The following is a 17,148-nucleotide window of genomic DNA, read 5'->3' on the forward strand; positions in this document are numbered from 1 at the left end:
TATGGCCAATTCTGTTACGATTTCACTGGGCGACACAGGTCGAGCCCAGAAAAGGGATTTTGGCAAAAGAAAAATCTTTCTGGGGGAAGACCTGTGTCGCCCAGTGAACCCATCCCTCTCTTTTTCATTTCCCCACCCTTTAGCTGGCCCAAGCTTGGGTGCGTATTTCAGGAATGAAGGTTCTTGGCAGTGGTGGTAGTAGCGAGCGGAAGGTAGACTTTTTAACGGCACCTCTCTAGAGGGGGATTTTGAGAGAGGAGACATCTAATTGGCAAAGCATCTGATAGTGGTTTCCACTCGCTCCTGTGCTATACCAACACCCTATGAGGGTGAGCGAGCCGGAGGTGGTAACTCCGGCATTCCACATGGCTTTTTTCTCCGGTATATTTAGCATTTATTTATACCTAGAAATGAGTGCTATAGGGACATTTTGCTGGGTGACACAGGTCTTCCCCAGAAATAGATTTTTCCTTTGTCAAAATCCCTTTACTGAAATAATCACTCAATACACAGACTTTTCCTAATTGATGTGTGTCAGCATAACCTAACCCATGCAACAGTTTCTCAAGTGTGCATGCGTGCGCGCATGCGTGCCTTTTTAAATTACACAGACACAAGCAACCAAGTAGAGAAACTGCCGATTGCTGGCGTAATTTGCTGTCACTAAGAAAAAAATGCTTGTGAAATTTATGTTAAAAACTAGCGAAACCACACTTATGCTCATACAATAAAGTATTGTGCCACTTTTAAACCAAACTTTGTTAATTTGCAAGAATGTATTTAAATTATCTTCTACCAGCCAAGTGTAATGGTAATTAAGATATCAATAGCTCAATGATCTGAGACTGAGAAAGTAAACAATATCTAATGTAAATGGCATCCGATGACAATGCTTATACGTATACCGTATATAGTTAATATTCAAATTATCATTTTCTCCAGAATATATTTATGTTTAGGCTTAGACCTTTTCAGTTTATAGAATAACGGATATAGATCCTACCCCCGTAATGAAGTGAGAACTCTTCATCCTAACTTCTAATTATGGTAATTATCCACAGTAATTGCTGTAATTAGGTTTTTTGTTTACAGTATCAAAAGTTTTATCACTATACTCTTTTTCCATCTGTCCATCCGCCTGTGGTGTTTGTGCATGGTAAAACTGCGTCCCGGGATTTAAATAGTTACGCTATGTGCAAGTTTTAGGTAAATAAAAGGATCTCTGGGTGTACATTTGCAACTGAAAAAAGTTAATAATTTACTGTATGCGAATTACACCGTTAATATTCAAAATAGGATGATATTGTTGAATGAAAGCGGTCTTTTCGGGGTGGCAAATGGAACAGCCAGACGCAGTGGCAGGAAAATTGCTTCTCTCTGTTCACTACAGCAAGATGTCAACTGTATTGGACCACACCTACTCTGCTAAATGTTACTTCATTACACAAGTATATCAGTACACCCTTTTAATTTTTATAAAGTATATCGGTATATACTTTTAATTTCTATAAAGTGCGTTTTAGCCAGATATGATATGACAAAATTTGGTTTAGCATCTGTTTAATGGAATTTGAGTCTGGCTGTTCCATTCGCCACCTCAAAAGTGCAGCTTTCATTCAACAATAACAACTCTCATTTCAAATAACTGTAATTCACATAAAGTAAATTATTAAAACACTTTTCAGTTGCAAATGCACACCCAGATTTACCTAAAACTTATATAGCATAACTATTTAAAGCCAGGAAAGCAGTGTCACCATGCGCAGACACCACAAGCGGATGGACAGATGGAAAAAATTAGAGTATAGTGACACTTTCATAACATATGGTTTTTACCATTATTAGGTTACAAATGTTTTGTTTACAGTGTTAATAGTTTGTCGATAGTTGCGACTGTAGCCAACTACGTATTGATACAACTATCAACATTTTAAAGGTTAGCCGATCATTTAAAATCTCGCAGGATTTAAAGTTGTCACAGGATGCCTCTTACATTATATATTTTCAATAACTTTTAAGTTTAACTGTGGTTCTTACCATTTTCCTCACCAAATGAGGATGGGAACAACGCCTATTAGCAGCGACTGACTGACCCACTTTTGTTTATATAAATAATGATTACTTGGGTCAGTGTCCAGATTTTTGGTGGGGGAGCCCAGATGCAACACTCAATTTTCCATTGAAATAAAATTTGAGACTTCTAATATGATAAGAGGTCTGGGTCTCTACTGTATGTGATATATGCAAATAATTTCTGTATTTCTATAACATCATCAAATTGTTTAGAAAGGGAAATTCCTTGCCTGAAACATGTGAAGAGCTCCAAGAACTCCTCTGAGGGGAATATTCTGTGGCTGTCTGACTTCACCAGTTAAAAAGTTAACGCAGACAATTGCTACCAGCCTCGAATCGGAGGATCCAAGAGCAATCCACAACAATTCATGATCAACTGCAGCCTGAAAAATTAGGGTATTTGTCATGTCACCAAAACTTCCCTATCAGCAATACAAGAGTTGATGCAATCAACAAACCTATGAAAGAGGATAGTGTTCTTAATCATTTAATATGGAAAGAAAATTTACATAAATTAACCCCCCCCCCCCCAAAAAAAAAGTAAAAAAAACTACCGGCCAAAAAAATTTTTAAAGTATCAGAGATTTTCTCTAAAAAATGTTAAAACATTACCTTAAAAAAAGATTATGCCACTCTTACACAAGACATTCATATCTATCAGACCCACTGGAATTTAAACAGTTATGACCAGATAACACAAAGTTGTCCCCCCTATAAGACAACCAATAGCCTTATTTACAGTACATATACAAAGATTTTTTTTTCTTTTAAATGCACCTGGTGCAATAACACCTATACAGGAGTCTATGCAGACTAATGTTTTGGGAATCATTTCCCATTTTCAGGGCTATAAATATAATTAATTTTTAAGATTAAAAAGTATTCTAAAATAAGGTAATAATCATCAGAAGAATTACTTTTGTATTTTAACAGTTAAGCTAAAAGTGAAAAAGACTACAAAGCAACTAAGCTAATCTTCCAAACCTCCTAACATGAAGTCTAACTAAATGCTTCCCTTGTTTATCTGATCAATATTTTTTGGGGGGGCTTTTTTCAGTTATTTCAGTTTTTTTTCATTTATGTACTTTTATCTTACGAGTCACTTTTGAAGTCTTAATTTTACTTATAGCTCAATTACAAAAGCTCTTATGATTATTAGCTTATTTTAGCACTTCTCATTATCTTCTAATTGTAATTTAATCAATTAGCAAATGTATTTTAGCAACCATGGCATTGTTTACTTATACCTAAATATCAATTAGAATCAATAAGCAAAATTTTATCAACAGTATTTCATGAACAAGAATCCAACACTAAGGACTATTTTCTCCCTCTATTCTGGGGATAGAAACATTACAGTATGGATTCTTTACCTAAACTTTTGTAGAACAATTTTTCAAACTAAATCTTACACCAGAAGGATTAGCCTTCCTGCATAATCCTAACTATATCAACTTTTACTCACAGTAACTATATCAACTTATACTCACAGTAACTATATCAATTTTATCAAAGGCAACCCCAGACAGTCTAAACTTGGCAACTGTGCCGAAGCCACCATCATATGGGTTGATGGTCATCACAGCTACATTGTCACTCCTGCAAATTATAAAAGTTTAAATTGCATTACCAATAATTTCTCTCCAAAATACCAAATGACTATAAAATACTTACCGTAGCCATAATGAACAAATACTTACACGGGACCACAAGTGATTAAGCAAATCCTCCCTTCATGAGCCAGAACTTCAAAACCAGTAACTCTGTGGATCCAGCCAGAACCATCCTTTTCAGTCAAGTTGAATTGCAAAGTTTCCAGAGCAGTAACATTGGCAGATTTGGTGTCAATTTCTGTAATTCAAAAGCCAAACTTAACATTTCATTCTCGGCAATTATCGCTGAACATCAGCTACGTTAATAAGAGTGGCAACCTTCCAATATACTATTCAGATTGCAGCTATACCTCCAGTTGCACTGTTAAACAGAGTGATATGTTGAAATTTACAGACTTAAGATCAGGGGGGGAAAATTACATACAATGGCTTACATATCTATGTTAAGTCAACAATGTTGTGCCATAAAGAAATAAAACTAACAATCTTAAATATGTAAACTACCCATACAGAAATACGCAAGTAGTACAGACTTTTAATATGGGTCCTTTTTTTTTATGTATTGTTTATGTACAGTACAGTAGAGACCCGGATCTCTACGCTAATTCATTCCAGGAGCGTCTAAATTAGATTGAGATCTGAATAAAGTTTTCCTTTAAGAAAAAACTGTTTTTGACCACTCAGTCATTACCCTAACCTTGCCTTTTTATACAATACTTTACGTATAAATTACAATTAACCCTTAAACTGGACGTATTTTACATCTACATTTTTTCTCTCTCTAGTGCCGACTGGACATATTTTACGTTTACATACAACATTTTTAAAAATTCGCAGAAAAAAACTTTTGGGCCTACCAGCCGAAAACCCTTGAATCACGCGCCTTGGGGGATGCTGGGAGTTCACAGATCAAGGCGTTTTGTTTACAATCCTTACGCAGGCGCGCAAGCGCAAATTTCTTTCTTGCCGCACTAAAAAATATTTGACAAATTAAATTATTTTGTCACTGACAATTTTTGTACCATTTTAAATTAGCCATTACATGGAGTATTATATATGAAAATGTGTGCATTTTTATGTAGAATACAACAAAAAAATACTCATGATTGTAGCTTTTATCAGTTTTGAGATATTTTCATATAAATAACGATTTGCCAAAATTTCAACCTAGGATGGTCGAAAAACGCAATTGTAAGCTAAAACTCTTATATTTTAGTAATATTCAATCATTTACCTTAATTTTGCAACTAATTGGAAGTCTAGCACAATATTTAGATTTATGGCGAATTTATGAAAAAAAATTTTCCTTACGTCCGCGCTGTAACTTCCGAAAAAAATCATACATGCGATTGTGGTAATGTTTGCACCATTTTAAAATTAGCAGTTACATAAAGTTTATATGGAAATGTGCGCAATTTCACTTAGAACACAAAATATAATTGAAGGTTGTAGCTTTTCTAATTACCAAAATAATTGCATATAAAAAAAATAAAAAAATTTAGACATTCGGTCAACTTTACTCTTCAGATATGGTCGAAAACTGCAATGCAATTGTAAGCTAATACTCTTACAGTATAGTAATATTCAATCATTTGTCTTCATTTTGAAAGAAATTGAAAGTCTCTAGAACAATATTTAGATTTATGGTGAATTTTTGAAAAAAATATTTGTTTACATCAGCGCGTTACGAATTCATGCATTATTTTGTGATAATATTTTCTCTGTTGCTTTTATCGTTTTACAATGTTTCATATACCAAAATAATCGCAATTTAGTGTACATTACAACGAAAAAAAAAATTAACTTTACCTTTAACAGTTTTGCGCATAGCGAGATTTGAGTACAATTATATATGAAATTTTGTTTTCGAGCTATCATATCGCATTATTATATGAATGATAATTTTTTTAATTTCTGATAGTTGCATACTAAACTTCAGGCAATGACAAAAAAAGGAGCAAAAAATGAACTCGTGAAAACTAAGCGCGCTGTGATTTTTTGAAAAAATATTTTTTTCGCTTCCTCGCTCACTCTGAGACTGCCTCGGCACACGGAAGACTATTTTTAATATACCCTTCGGCGTTTAAGGGTTAAATAAGTCAAGAGTTAAATATCTTTAATATTAAATTTAAGTTTATAATTTTAAATGTATAACATGCAGTATATAAGAAAATTGGTCTACGCCCAAAAGATTGTTGCCCGAGCGCCATCTGCTACCTAGGTAACTAGTAAGTAGAATGTAGTGTACTGGGTAAGCATAAAAGGTGTTGCTAACAAACCACATAGTCGCTATAAGCCTAGAAACATTTACATTCAATATTAATTTATGGTAAACATACCGAGTCAACTGTAATACTGTATACAAAAGCGCTTTAAAATTACAGTATCTTTCAGTACAGTAAGTGTTGTGCTACTAACTGTTTTCATATATATATACTTATAGAAAAAAAAAAATAACAGGAGTCTTCTACGACAGCAAATTGTCAAATATCAGGGCTGGTTTCAAGCTTATTGGACTGAAATTATGGTACTACATGGTACATATATAGTACGTACATATAAGTATAAGAATCTTCTTAATTTCTATAATTACTATACCATTACGTACCAGCATGTCTTGAGTTTAATATCAAGCTAACCTCTTCTTTACGAGGACGTTTACAAACCAAGCATACAGATTGCGTTCGTTACCGCACGTTACATATGTAAACTGGTGTCACTACCAAATCTCATACGTAATCACACTTATTTTCACAGACTTAAAATTATCTAAATTTCTAAAACTACTATATATACCATAGCAGTTTCTCTGATTTAAGCTAATGCTAACCTCCTCTTTACCAGCATGCTTAAAGGTTAAGATTGCGTTCGCTACCGAACCACGCACATTAAGTATGTAACAGTGGTTCCACTACCAAATCGCACACTTAAACACTTAACTTTCACAGTAGACAAGAATCTACATAATTTCTATAATTACTTTGTATACCATAGTGGCTTCTGAGTTAAGCTAAGGCTAACTCTTCTTTACTGGCAAGCTTAAAAAGCTTAGATTGGGATAGCTACCGAACAGAATGTTACGTATGTAACAGTGGTTTTACTACCAAATCTCACACGTAAACATTGATTTATTACAGTAGACAAAAGAATCTTCTTAATTTCTTAATTTCTTAATTACTACGCACATATGTATATACCATAGTGACTTCTCTCCTTTAAGCTATGGCTAACCTCTGCTTTACCGGCAAGCTTGAAGCTTAAAGACTGATTCGCTATCGAACCACACATGTAATCTACATACGTAACATTGCCTTCACTCCAAACCTAACTCTTAAATACATATTGCATTTGCTACTGAAACATGCGCCTCGTGTGAGCATTGTTTTTAGTGTCTCTACGCCTAAAAAAAACAATAAAGGGTGCTTTATTAAATCTTTTTCGCTCATCACTTTCAGAGAGGAGAGGATTGACAAAGCTTAAGGTTTATTTTGGAGTTAGGAATGGTGGAAAAATTTTGATGATCTTTACATGTAAGCAAACTCTAAATAAACACCATTTTTCATTAATAGATGACACGCAATTACTAGTATACTATTTGAAAATGTGTGAAGATCACTTCAGATATTTAAAATTTTGATATCTACTAAAAAATTAAAACTAAAAAAAGGAAAACAAACTACTCAAAAGAAAAACATACAAATTTTACCCATTACTGCATCATTATCATGCCACAGACCATTTTTCTTGAACAGGTCACATACACAATAAATACTTGAAAATCTGTGAAAATTACTTCAAAATAACACCGATACAGGCGGCCCTCTGTTAGCCGCAGGGGTTCCGTTCCTGGCCACTGACGCCAAGCGATTTTAGACGCCGAGCGATTTTAAAGCCTACGGCCACCACACACCTTCTTTCAAAACTCTAGACCAGTCAAAGGCGCCGTAATCCCACAACGGCGCAATAAGTAAAATTATATTTATGCATTATAGTACTATAGAATTTACTGTACAGTACATGTGGGTATGTAAAGATATAATAAAGTTTATACAGTGTACAGGTAGCTGTAGTGTTCAGGTACGATCAGTCTTAAGATAGTCCGATTTTATGAGATCAAATTACAATGGCCTAACTTTATCCATCTTCTAGTTACATAAGTTCAACAACAGCAAAAGAGAATGATGAAAGTATGGTCTTAAAGTTATACTAGTTGCGTGAACGTGTACAGCCATGAACAACCGAACGAGAAAAGCCGAACTGGATAACATCTGTTTGGCTTGTGTTTCAATCATCGTACTACAGTACAACATTACCATATTTGTTATAAATGGCGTTATGTATAGAATAGAACCGAGATATCTTTGTAATAACTTTATTCGCTATAGATCAGAGATCACTATAGATTAAAGATCAATCAGGAAATATACTGTTAAATTTAAACCTAGTTATAACTGAAGCTGGGAAAACTGTTTAAGCTGCTAATGACTTATCGTACATCGGCAACAAGGATAATACTGCAGTAAACGTCTGCCATCAAACAACTGTAGATAAAATTGGGATAAAATCATTTTAACCAAAACTGCTTGAAAGAACACATTTTACTGTTGGTTTCATGCCGATATAAGATAAAAAACCTAAAGTTCGTATTACGATGATATAAAGGATTATTGCGAACTGAATCACGTAATTTTTTACGCAATAAACATGCCGCCAACGTAATCTGTTAACGAAAAAAAAGTAGTTCACATTCACAACGAGACATATTCAATACGTAATTCCACCTAAAAACATGCTGTATAAGGAAAAAGAACTGTCTCATATAGTCAAGTATATAGATAGATATTAGTTTATGCTAACTAGAAGCAAGAGCATTCGCTCAGAATTGCGTTATGGTGAAACGCTCTTATTCATCAGCTGATTTCAAACCACAACATTGGCCGCTCCGCGGAATACTGGCTTAAATTTGTCATAGTATTTTAAAATACAATAGTATGAGAATACATACAATATTCTTGGATACAGTGAAATAATATATAACTTTTTAAAGGATTTATGGAAAAGATGCATAATTAATAAAATATTGCATTTTTTGGAACTGGCAGACAAGAACTAACATGAAAAAACATCCCCTGACAACGTGGAGCGTAGTTACAAAGGCTGCCTTAATTTGTATCTTATTTCTGTACAAAAATGAAAATACCTTTACGTAATATATTTTCATACACATTTTAAACATAAAAGCACACACATTTAAAAAATCAACACTTCAATCGCTAAATTTGGACTCTCTAACTCTTAAATTTTCGGAAGAGCGGCAGACTTCTACATACAAGAACGAACTTGAAAAAACATCGTAGTCGATAACTTGAAGGGCAGATTCAAAAGCTGCCTTTTCATCATATTTCTGCACAGAAACAAAAATTCCCTATTCATAATACTTTTATACACATTTAACCATAAAAGCATAAACATTTATAAAATACACATCGATCGCTAATTTGCACTTTTTTTAAATCTACATTTTCAGAAGAGCGGCCGGCGGCGGCTCACAAGAAAGAACATTAAAAAAAAACATCGTATTTGATAACGTGAAGGACAGTTTCAAAAGCTGCCTTTGTATCATTTCTGTACAGATATAAAAATACCTTTCACGTAATACACTTTCATACAAATTTTAAACAAGAGCATAACATTTATAAATACACACATCCATAGCTAAATTTGTACTAATGTAACTATATTTTCGGCATAGAACAGCGTCAGATGCATATATTTTACCCTAATACCTACGTAATATAATATAATATGCATATCCTTTATGGTCTGAACGGCATTTCTACAAATGTATGAACTCTTTAGACAACGGCGCTAGCGGCGCTGTTAAATGAAAATTGTGCCGTAAAGATACCTTTAAAATGCCTTATTTTTTTTAATGAATATCTTTGACGTAAAACTGATTCGCCGTTGAGTGATTGCACCGTTAACCGCGGGCCGCCTGTATCTACTAAAAAAAGATTGAAACTAAAAAAGGAAAACAAACAAACCAGTCTACAAGAACAACATGCGTACTTATTACTGATCATTATCATGCCACTGAAACCCCATTTTTCTTTAACAGATCACATACAAAATAAATAAATACTTAAAAATTGTGTGAAAATCACTTCAGACATAATTAAGATTTTGATAACTGAAAAAAAACATTAAAAAAGGAAAAAAATCAGACTTTACTCTAAGAAAAAATATTCACACTTTACCGAAAGTTTGTTACGCCACTGTGGGTATTTATATTCACAACATTTAATATTCCTTAGTAGTGTTCAACCTTATTAAACTCATTTGTTAGTGCTGCTTTTGAGGCAATTTCACTGAAGATAGTACATATATTCACTATAACTGAAATTGAGGAATTTTCTGCATTTAAAAATTTAACTGAAAATACATTCTAAAATTGTACTAGTAACCCAAATATGATAGAATTTATGCCAAGCTCAAATTCTTGAGTCAAATTAGGCTATAAAACATGAAATTATGCTACACTTAACACTGGATTAAGCTAACTAGCAGCGGCTGGCAAAACAGTTTTTAACAAAAAAAATCTTATGGTCTGGCGGTCAGAATCCGGTTTTTTGTTTGAAAACAGTTTATTGGAAATTCAGTGGCAAGTAGAAAGATCCGATTATGTTGAGTTCTAATACGGTCGGGAGCCGGGGCTCTACTGTATATTGTACTGGTGTACACAGTTCCAACATGCAGCCTGCAGCCATAAAAACTTTAAAGTACCAAAATCCCAAAAAGTTCTATATAAAATGCATACAACTGTCCAGTAGAATACACACAAAACATTTACATACAGTATATGTAATAAATTAAAGATTAACTATGATTTATTAAAATTAAACATTTTCTGTACTCTAATACAGATTTTACATTTAAATAAAACAGCTACAGTATATACATCCAACATGGCCATTAAAGAGATATCATCTGACAGTTTAACTAAAACTAATTTGTGAGCTCTTAAATGTTTATGGATCATTCCAACACTTCCACACAGGTCATCTATGAATTCTTATAGTTTTGGATTAATATAAGTACCTCACAAATTCATTAAGAAATTTACCCAAGGTTAACCGACTTATGAAACTTAAGCAGTCAAGCCAAGCACTAGGGCACTTCCAGACATTTAAGTTGTTTAGACAGTGAAAATATTTATCCCAAAAATGAATAACTTACAAGGATCTTGAAGGGAACTGGACCAACACCACACTGGCACAAAGTCAGTCACTAAGAGGTTGGAGAGCAAGACTAAGTAGAGAAGTGGGAATAAAAGTCTAAAAGTGGATACAGCAATGAATTTTATTTACAGACAATTACAGACATCTTAAGAAATGCAGGCTATCAAAACAGAGTCAAGAAACTGATGCACGAGAGGAAGTAACTGATGAAAGTGAGATGAAGGTGCAATATGATTAACAAAAAGATTTTGTATTATTCCTAACAGACAAACCAGAGGTCTTTACATAGAAATTACCTTCAGCACAAAGCTGGAGCAGGCTATTATACAAAAGGTTGTTTGGCAGTTGCCCAGGTTAACAACCGAGGGGTGGCTGGAGGTGGGCAGTTTAAGTAGACCTCAGTTTGAAAGTTAGGAAAAATAAAAATCTTTTAAAAATGTAAAGTTTTCCTCACAAAACAAACCATCGTTCTTTACATAGTAGACTTTGTATTTGGTGGGAGGACAAGTAGCCTTCCCAACAGACTGGAGGTTTACCTCACCTAGGCCTTTTTCCCGATCACGCAATGTCAGGCAAAGGGATAAGTGCCATGCCTCTGATCAGAGCAGCAAGTTTGATAGACTGTCAGATTTCTGGGCTTTTCAAAGTAATGGGCTTGAAAACAGCACTACTCCAAAAAGGCTAAGAACAGTGTCCGAGACAAAGCTAAGCTTAGTAGTAATAAGTTTTGTTGTCAGACCCCCTCTGCCCTTGCTAGAGTGGGATTTGCTTCTAGTACTAGATCAAAGAAAAAATAGAAAAGCTGATCACTCTCCTGCATCTGTCCGTCCAGTGTATGACTGTCTAGGCACCTATCCTCAGCCTGACACGAGAGGAAGTTACAAGAAGAAAGGAGGGAGGCCGTTCACTCACTTCTTACCGTTTATCTTGGAACAGATGCTACCTGTCCACTAGGGGAACTAGGAGCTACACAACTTGAGCAGCCACCATTGTTCTGGGACACAACTTGGATATAAAGTGCTAACAAAAAGTCCTTGACACTCAGGCCCAAGTTAGTCCTTTTAAGATAGCGCAACAGCATTAATTGAACATGGTAGCATCTCTTCAGACTCATTACCTATAAAGTCTAAGGGGATCACAAAGGATTCTAACCTGGTATCAGGGACCACCGGATTCAGTATCACTAATTCTGGGATAAATTTAAGAGTGAAACCAATCCTCATCCCCTTGAGTATTTGTATTATGGAATGGAACGAGAGATTAGGCTTAAGGCAAGCACTGGAATCCAAGGGATTTTTCAGCACTATAATTTGGTTTTAGATTAATATTTATAGTACTGAATTTATAGATTAAACAAATTTTAAAGTTATGGTAAAAACTGACACCCCATAAAAGTTATAACTGAATTCTAGTTTGCATATACCCGAGAGAGAGAGAGAGAGAGAGAGAGAGAGAGAGAGAGAGAGAGAGAGAGAGAGAGAGAGAGAGAGAGAGAGAGAGAGAGAGAGAGAGAGAGAAATGTGTGTGAGAGTGTGTGAGAGTGAGTGAGTGTGCGCATTGTAGCTATTCTTAAGGCCCATCCACACGGTCGAGCTTGCTTGAACTCTGATGTGACGTCAGAAGCGATAAACACTGGTTAAGGTTCAGACTTTTCCCGCTTCCAATGTCACACTGAACAGTTAGTCAAGAAAAACTAAACAGTGAGGACGGGGCTTTAGTTAGCAACAGTTTTATTAGTCCAAATAAAAAGCACTTTATTCATGAAAAGTAATTTCAGAACAAAGACAATCAAGATTTTAAAAATTATATGTACGTACAGACAAATGTGCTTATTTATGCAACTGTACATATATACTAAACTTGACTATGTACCAAGAGGTCAATATAAAATTTCATCAAAAAGGTTAATGTGTGAAGAATCCAACTGTTATTAACAGCTTCATCCAGACCATACAGTTCTACCATATCCCTGCCCACTAACCTATGTCTCTGACGTGCTGCAGAATACCTATGGCAATGCAATATGTGCTCCACATAGAGAACCACACTGCATACAGACTGGTGCAGTTACTCCCTCTAAATGGAACTAAGGGGGGGGGGGGGTCAATCTAGTATAGCTAATTCTCAGAAGACAATACAATTTCTACCCTACGGTTTTGTTAGAATCCAGATGGTCAATGTTAAATACTAGTCTGATCTTTTACTTTTTATTGCTGGCAAGAATGGGACTACCATCATGCTCTCAATTTGTTTTAGATGTAAGAACGAACAGTCCATTTCATGTCTGTACTAGGAATATGGAGGAGTCGTCATCTTCAGTAATGACATCACTTGCTCATGGTCAGCAAGTTTGTTACCAGCAATACCGACATGGGCAAGGACCCGCAAAAGTGGACTACGTATTTTGAATTTGGAAGCAAGCATATTCAACTATTCTTTAATATATTGAATCCAAACATTCTTGAATATACTGAATAATTGGAAGTTTAGAGTTACATTGCTTAATGGCCACAAGTGCACTAAGAATGAGTACGTATATGGTAAAAATATAACCCTGTAGAGTAGAAACCATCTATGCATTATCAGAAATTCAGCCAACATGTGAGCTATTACCATGAACAGCATCAGAACCAACACCACTGTCAGTGAGCCATCAGTTAAGTTTAACTAAAACCCAAATGTAATTGGTTTATGAATCAAGAATATGAGTCTTCACTTCCTGGACATAATCAGATTCTTTAACCACATTTTTGACAAGACTCATGGTTCTTTGGTAAACCAAGGAGGCAATTTAAAGCAATGTATAGCCTAAATTGTTTTATCTTTAATACACACTTCAACTAAAGCATTAATCCTTACATAAAAAGGCTTAGATGCTTTAGCATTTGCAAACTGATGTAGATAGTTTTGGTTAAGACTAGATGCTGCATGGTTTTCTGGAGAACCTCTTAAATTGAACATACACTGCAGTCCCAGTTCTTCTCAACAGAAGTCTAGAGGGAGTTCTTCAGTGTATATAAAACTAACTGGCAATCTCTTAAATGCACCAGAGCATATTCTTAGACCAGCATGATTAACAACATCCAACTCCGTAAGTTTGCTTGCACTTGCTGAAAGTATCTACTCAAGCTTAGATTTACAATCTTAAACCATAAAAGTGAAGTCTTAACAGCACCCCAGTTAAAACCTAGGACTACATTAAAAATGTTAAGGGACTTCTTTACCTTAATTTTCAAGGAGTCTGACTAGCCCCCATTAGCTTATCATAGATACCCAAAAACTTCACCTCCTCATATGGTATTAATACGAAAGTCTTCCAGCTTAATACTTAAGATGGCTTCCTTTCAAGAACTTCTAGTAAAACTACGTTTTGGAAGGGGAGAATAGAAAATAATTGTAATCCACCCAATTGCTGTCCGAATTAACCAATTTTTGCAAGAAAATCAAAGCTGCAATAGAATAACTAGTGACAAATAGCAAGGTAATCTATCAACAAAGAAGACTTTACTGGAGGAAAATAGCAAGGTAATCTATAAACAAAGAAGCCTTTACTGGAGGCAAGACACGTTCAACAATGCTGTTTATAGCCACAGCAAATAAGGAGACACTATGTACACTTCCTTGTGGATGGGTGAAGGATGGATGGATGGACGTATAATATTTAGGGCAAAAACCCCAGGCACTTGGGCCAAGGTCGTGCAGCATCATAATGAAAGTTAAAATTAAGTTATGATAAATCAATTAATGAATTGGTGAATGTAATAAAAATGAGAGGTGACCAATAAATAAAGAAAAGATTAATGAATGATTAATGAATGCTGTAAAAATAGTATCTTTAAAAATCTGTATATGTAATGTGATATATAAATAAAATATCAAAAATTAACATACTTTAAAAAGGAGACTATTAGAAATATCTGCTTCATCTCCTATAATATTAGGGAGGGATTTATCCTGGAAATCTCTTTCCCTTAGGTTAAAATATCTGAAACCATCGGAATGTGCTTCACTGTTGGTATTTCGTCACAGTAAGCACATTCTGGTGGGAAGTATCCTTTAAAATAAACAAGGATTAAATGAGTGTCCAATCCTTCTCTTTAAAATAACTTCTGATCGTCTATCAAGCTGGAATGATGAAAGCCACAGCAGTACATTTTTTCCTAATATTTTTACACTATTGCTGCCAAGTAGAGAAGTCCACCTTTCTTGCCATTCACTCAAAACCTGAGACCTAATAGGACTAGTTTTGTATGAGGCACTTTACTTGAAGTAGTTTCTGGTAAAACACTAGCAGCTTTCACTTCCCTGTCTGCAGTCTTTGTTTCCATGAATCTCCATGTGAGGAGGGAACCAACAGAGAGAGATTAAAATACATACAAAAAAAATCCTGAACTTTTGAATTAATGGATGAAAGCTATTGAATTTCTTAATTTCTAAAGTGCTTTAAGAATCTGAGTATATCTGACAATTTCAGTGTCCTAACTTTAAAACTAAATCAGAGGCAGAGAGTACAGCTGTTAATTCGGCAGTAAATATTGATGAGGAGTCTGGTCATTTATCAGAATACGCTTTATCACTAAGGATAGCAGCACACCCAACACTACTATACAGCTTTGATCCATCTGTCTAGATCTTCACATAATTAGCATGGGTAAAGTTGTGCTCTAATAATTTTCCACCATTCCCCCAATCTCTTCTTCAGAGCAGTCCTTATTGTCAAGTGATTTCTTGCATATTAATGCTTCTGGAATAAGCCATGTTAGATTTACAGGATGTTCTACTTCCAGGATCTGGGATTTGAGATTAGTATCCTTACATCCCCCATTCGGTCTAATTTGGAATGGTTTAGAAGCTCTTGAACCAGAGAAATTCCACCAAGTCTGCTTCCTTGAGTACTCTAAAGGGATTTTCGTGAGCACTTTTCATTCTAGTAGTCACTTATCACAACCCTAGTGCTTGCCTTCTTAGATCAAGAAGACTATCTGTATCTACATATATGCTTTCAACAGGCGAAGTTCTAAAAGCCCCGGAGCATATTCTCAACCCCATATTCTGTAAAACATCAAATTCTTTTAGCTTTGTTTTACAATCTGAGGAATACATCTGACACCCATAGCCTAGCTTTGGTTAAGACAGTGAGCTGTATAGCCTCAGAAGGATTTCGTATTAGGCCCCAACTACATCCAGAAAAACTTTAAAATATTCAAAGATTAACCATATTTATGGCATTAAGGTTGCTGGCCTATGTTAATTTGTGGTCAATCACCACCAGAAATTTTACTTAATTTTTTTGTAAATTTTCATAAGGAATGATAAATCCTTCATAACTAAGTATGGGAACCTCTTCCACAAGCTAGCACCTGGTAAATCTTACTGCAACGGTTTTGGAAGAGGAGACTTTGAAACATTCTCATCAGCCAACTTAGTAAATAGCATTAATAGACCTTTGCAGATGTTTACATACTGAGAGTTAATCATATCCTGTGCAGTATATTGCAAGGTAATCGACAAAGTGCGCACTTGACAGGAGGCAAGATTTTTTTCAACCACACTATTGTTTGTTTGGAGTTTTTGCATTGCATGGAACCAGTGGTTATTCAGCAATGGGACCAACGGCTTTACGCAACTTCCAAACCACGTCAAGTGAACTTCCATCACCAGAAAAACCAGTCTCTCACCCCTCAATGGAATGCCAGAGAATCTAACTAGCAGCCACTGAGGTAGCAGGCCAAGACCAAACCAACCACACCACAAAGGCACTTCAACCACACTATTATCACTGAAAAGTATTACTTAAAAATGCTTCCTTGGGAAACTCCTTCCTCCTGCACAAAAGGTTGGGAGAATGTTCCAACCACCTTAAAAATGTGTCCGTAAAAAAGTAATATATAAATCCAATTGTTCTACATCTTGTGCAATTGTTTCAAGATGCCATTTCTCCAAGCAGTGTCATATGCTTCTTTGAGGTAACAAAAATATGCTAATGGTCTGAAAGTTTGGCAAATCCTTCCTAGATTTGGTTAGTCAGCCTCAGCAAGGGATCAAGAGTAGAACAGTTTTTCCTGAAATAAAGTTGAAATGGCAATTTCTCCTTTGGTTTGTAGGTGCCAAACTAATTTAGTACAAGCAGTCCCTGGATATCAGTGGTCTTTGTTAAGGAGCTTGTCTAGTGCCATATAAGCTGGCAAGACAAGTCCCTCCTTGGTTGTTGATATATGCCACTA

The 17,148-nt window shown here is 35.2% G+C and overlaps 1 protein-coding gene across 1 annotated transcript in view; it reads right to left on the minus strand.

The window, feature by feature from the left end:
* LOC135219519 (uncharacterized) overlaps positions 1-17,148 on the minus strand; it is a 189,724-nt gene that overhangs the window by 131,485 nt on the left and 41,091 nt on the right. The window contains exons 4-6 of the mRNA XM_064256349.1: positions 3,774-3,924; positions 3,564-3,672; positions 2,304-2,456 (exon numbers count right to left, since the gene is read on the minus strand). Of these exons, the coding sequence (XP_064112419.1) occupies positions 2,304-2,456; positions 3,564-3,672; positions 3,774-3,924 (413 nt within the window). The remainder of the gene's footprint in view (positions 1-2,303; positions 2,457-3,563; positions 3,673-3,773; positions 3,925-17,148) is intronic.

The sequence above is a fragment of the Macrobrachium nipponense genome, chromosome 1, assembly GCF_015104395.2.
Source record: "Macrobrachium nipponense isolate FS-2020 chromosome 1, ASM1510439v2, whole genome shotgun sequence".
In the NCBI taxonomy this organism is placed as follows: Eukaryota; Metazoa; Arthropoda; class Malacostraca; order Decapoda; family Palaemonidae; genus Macrobrachium; species Macrobrachium nipponense.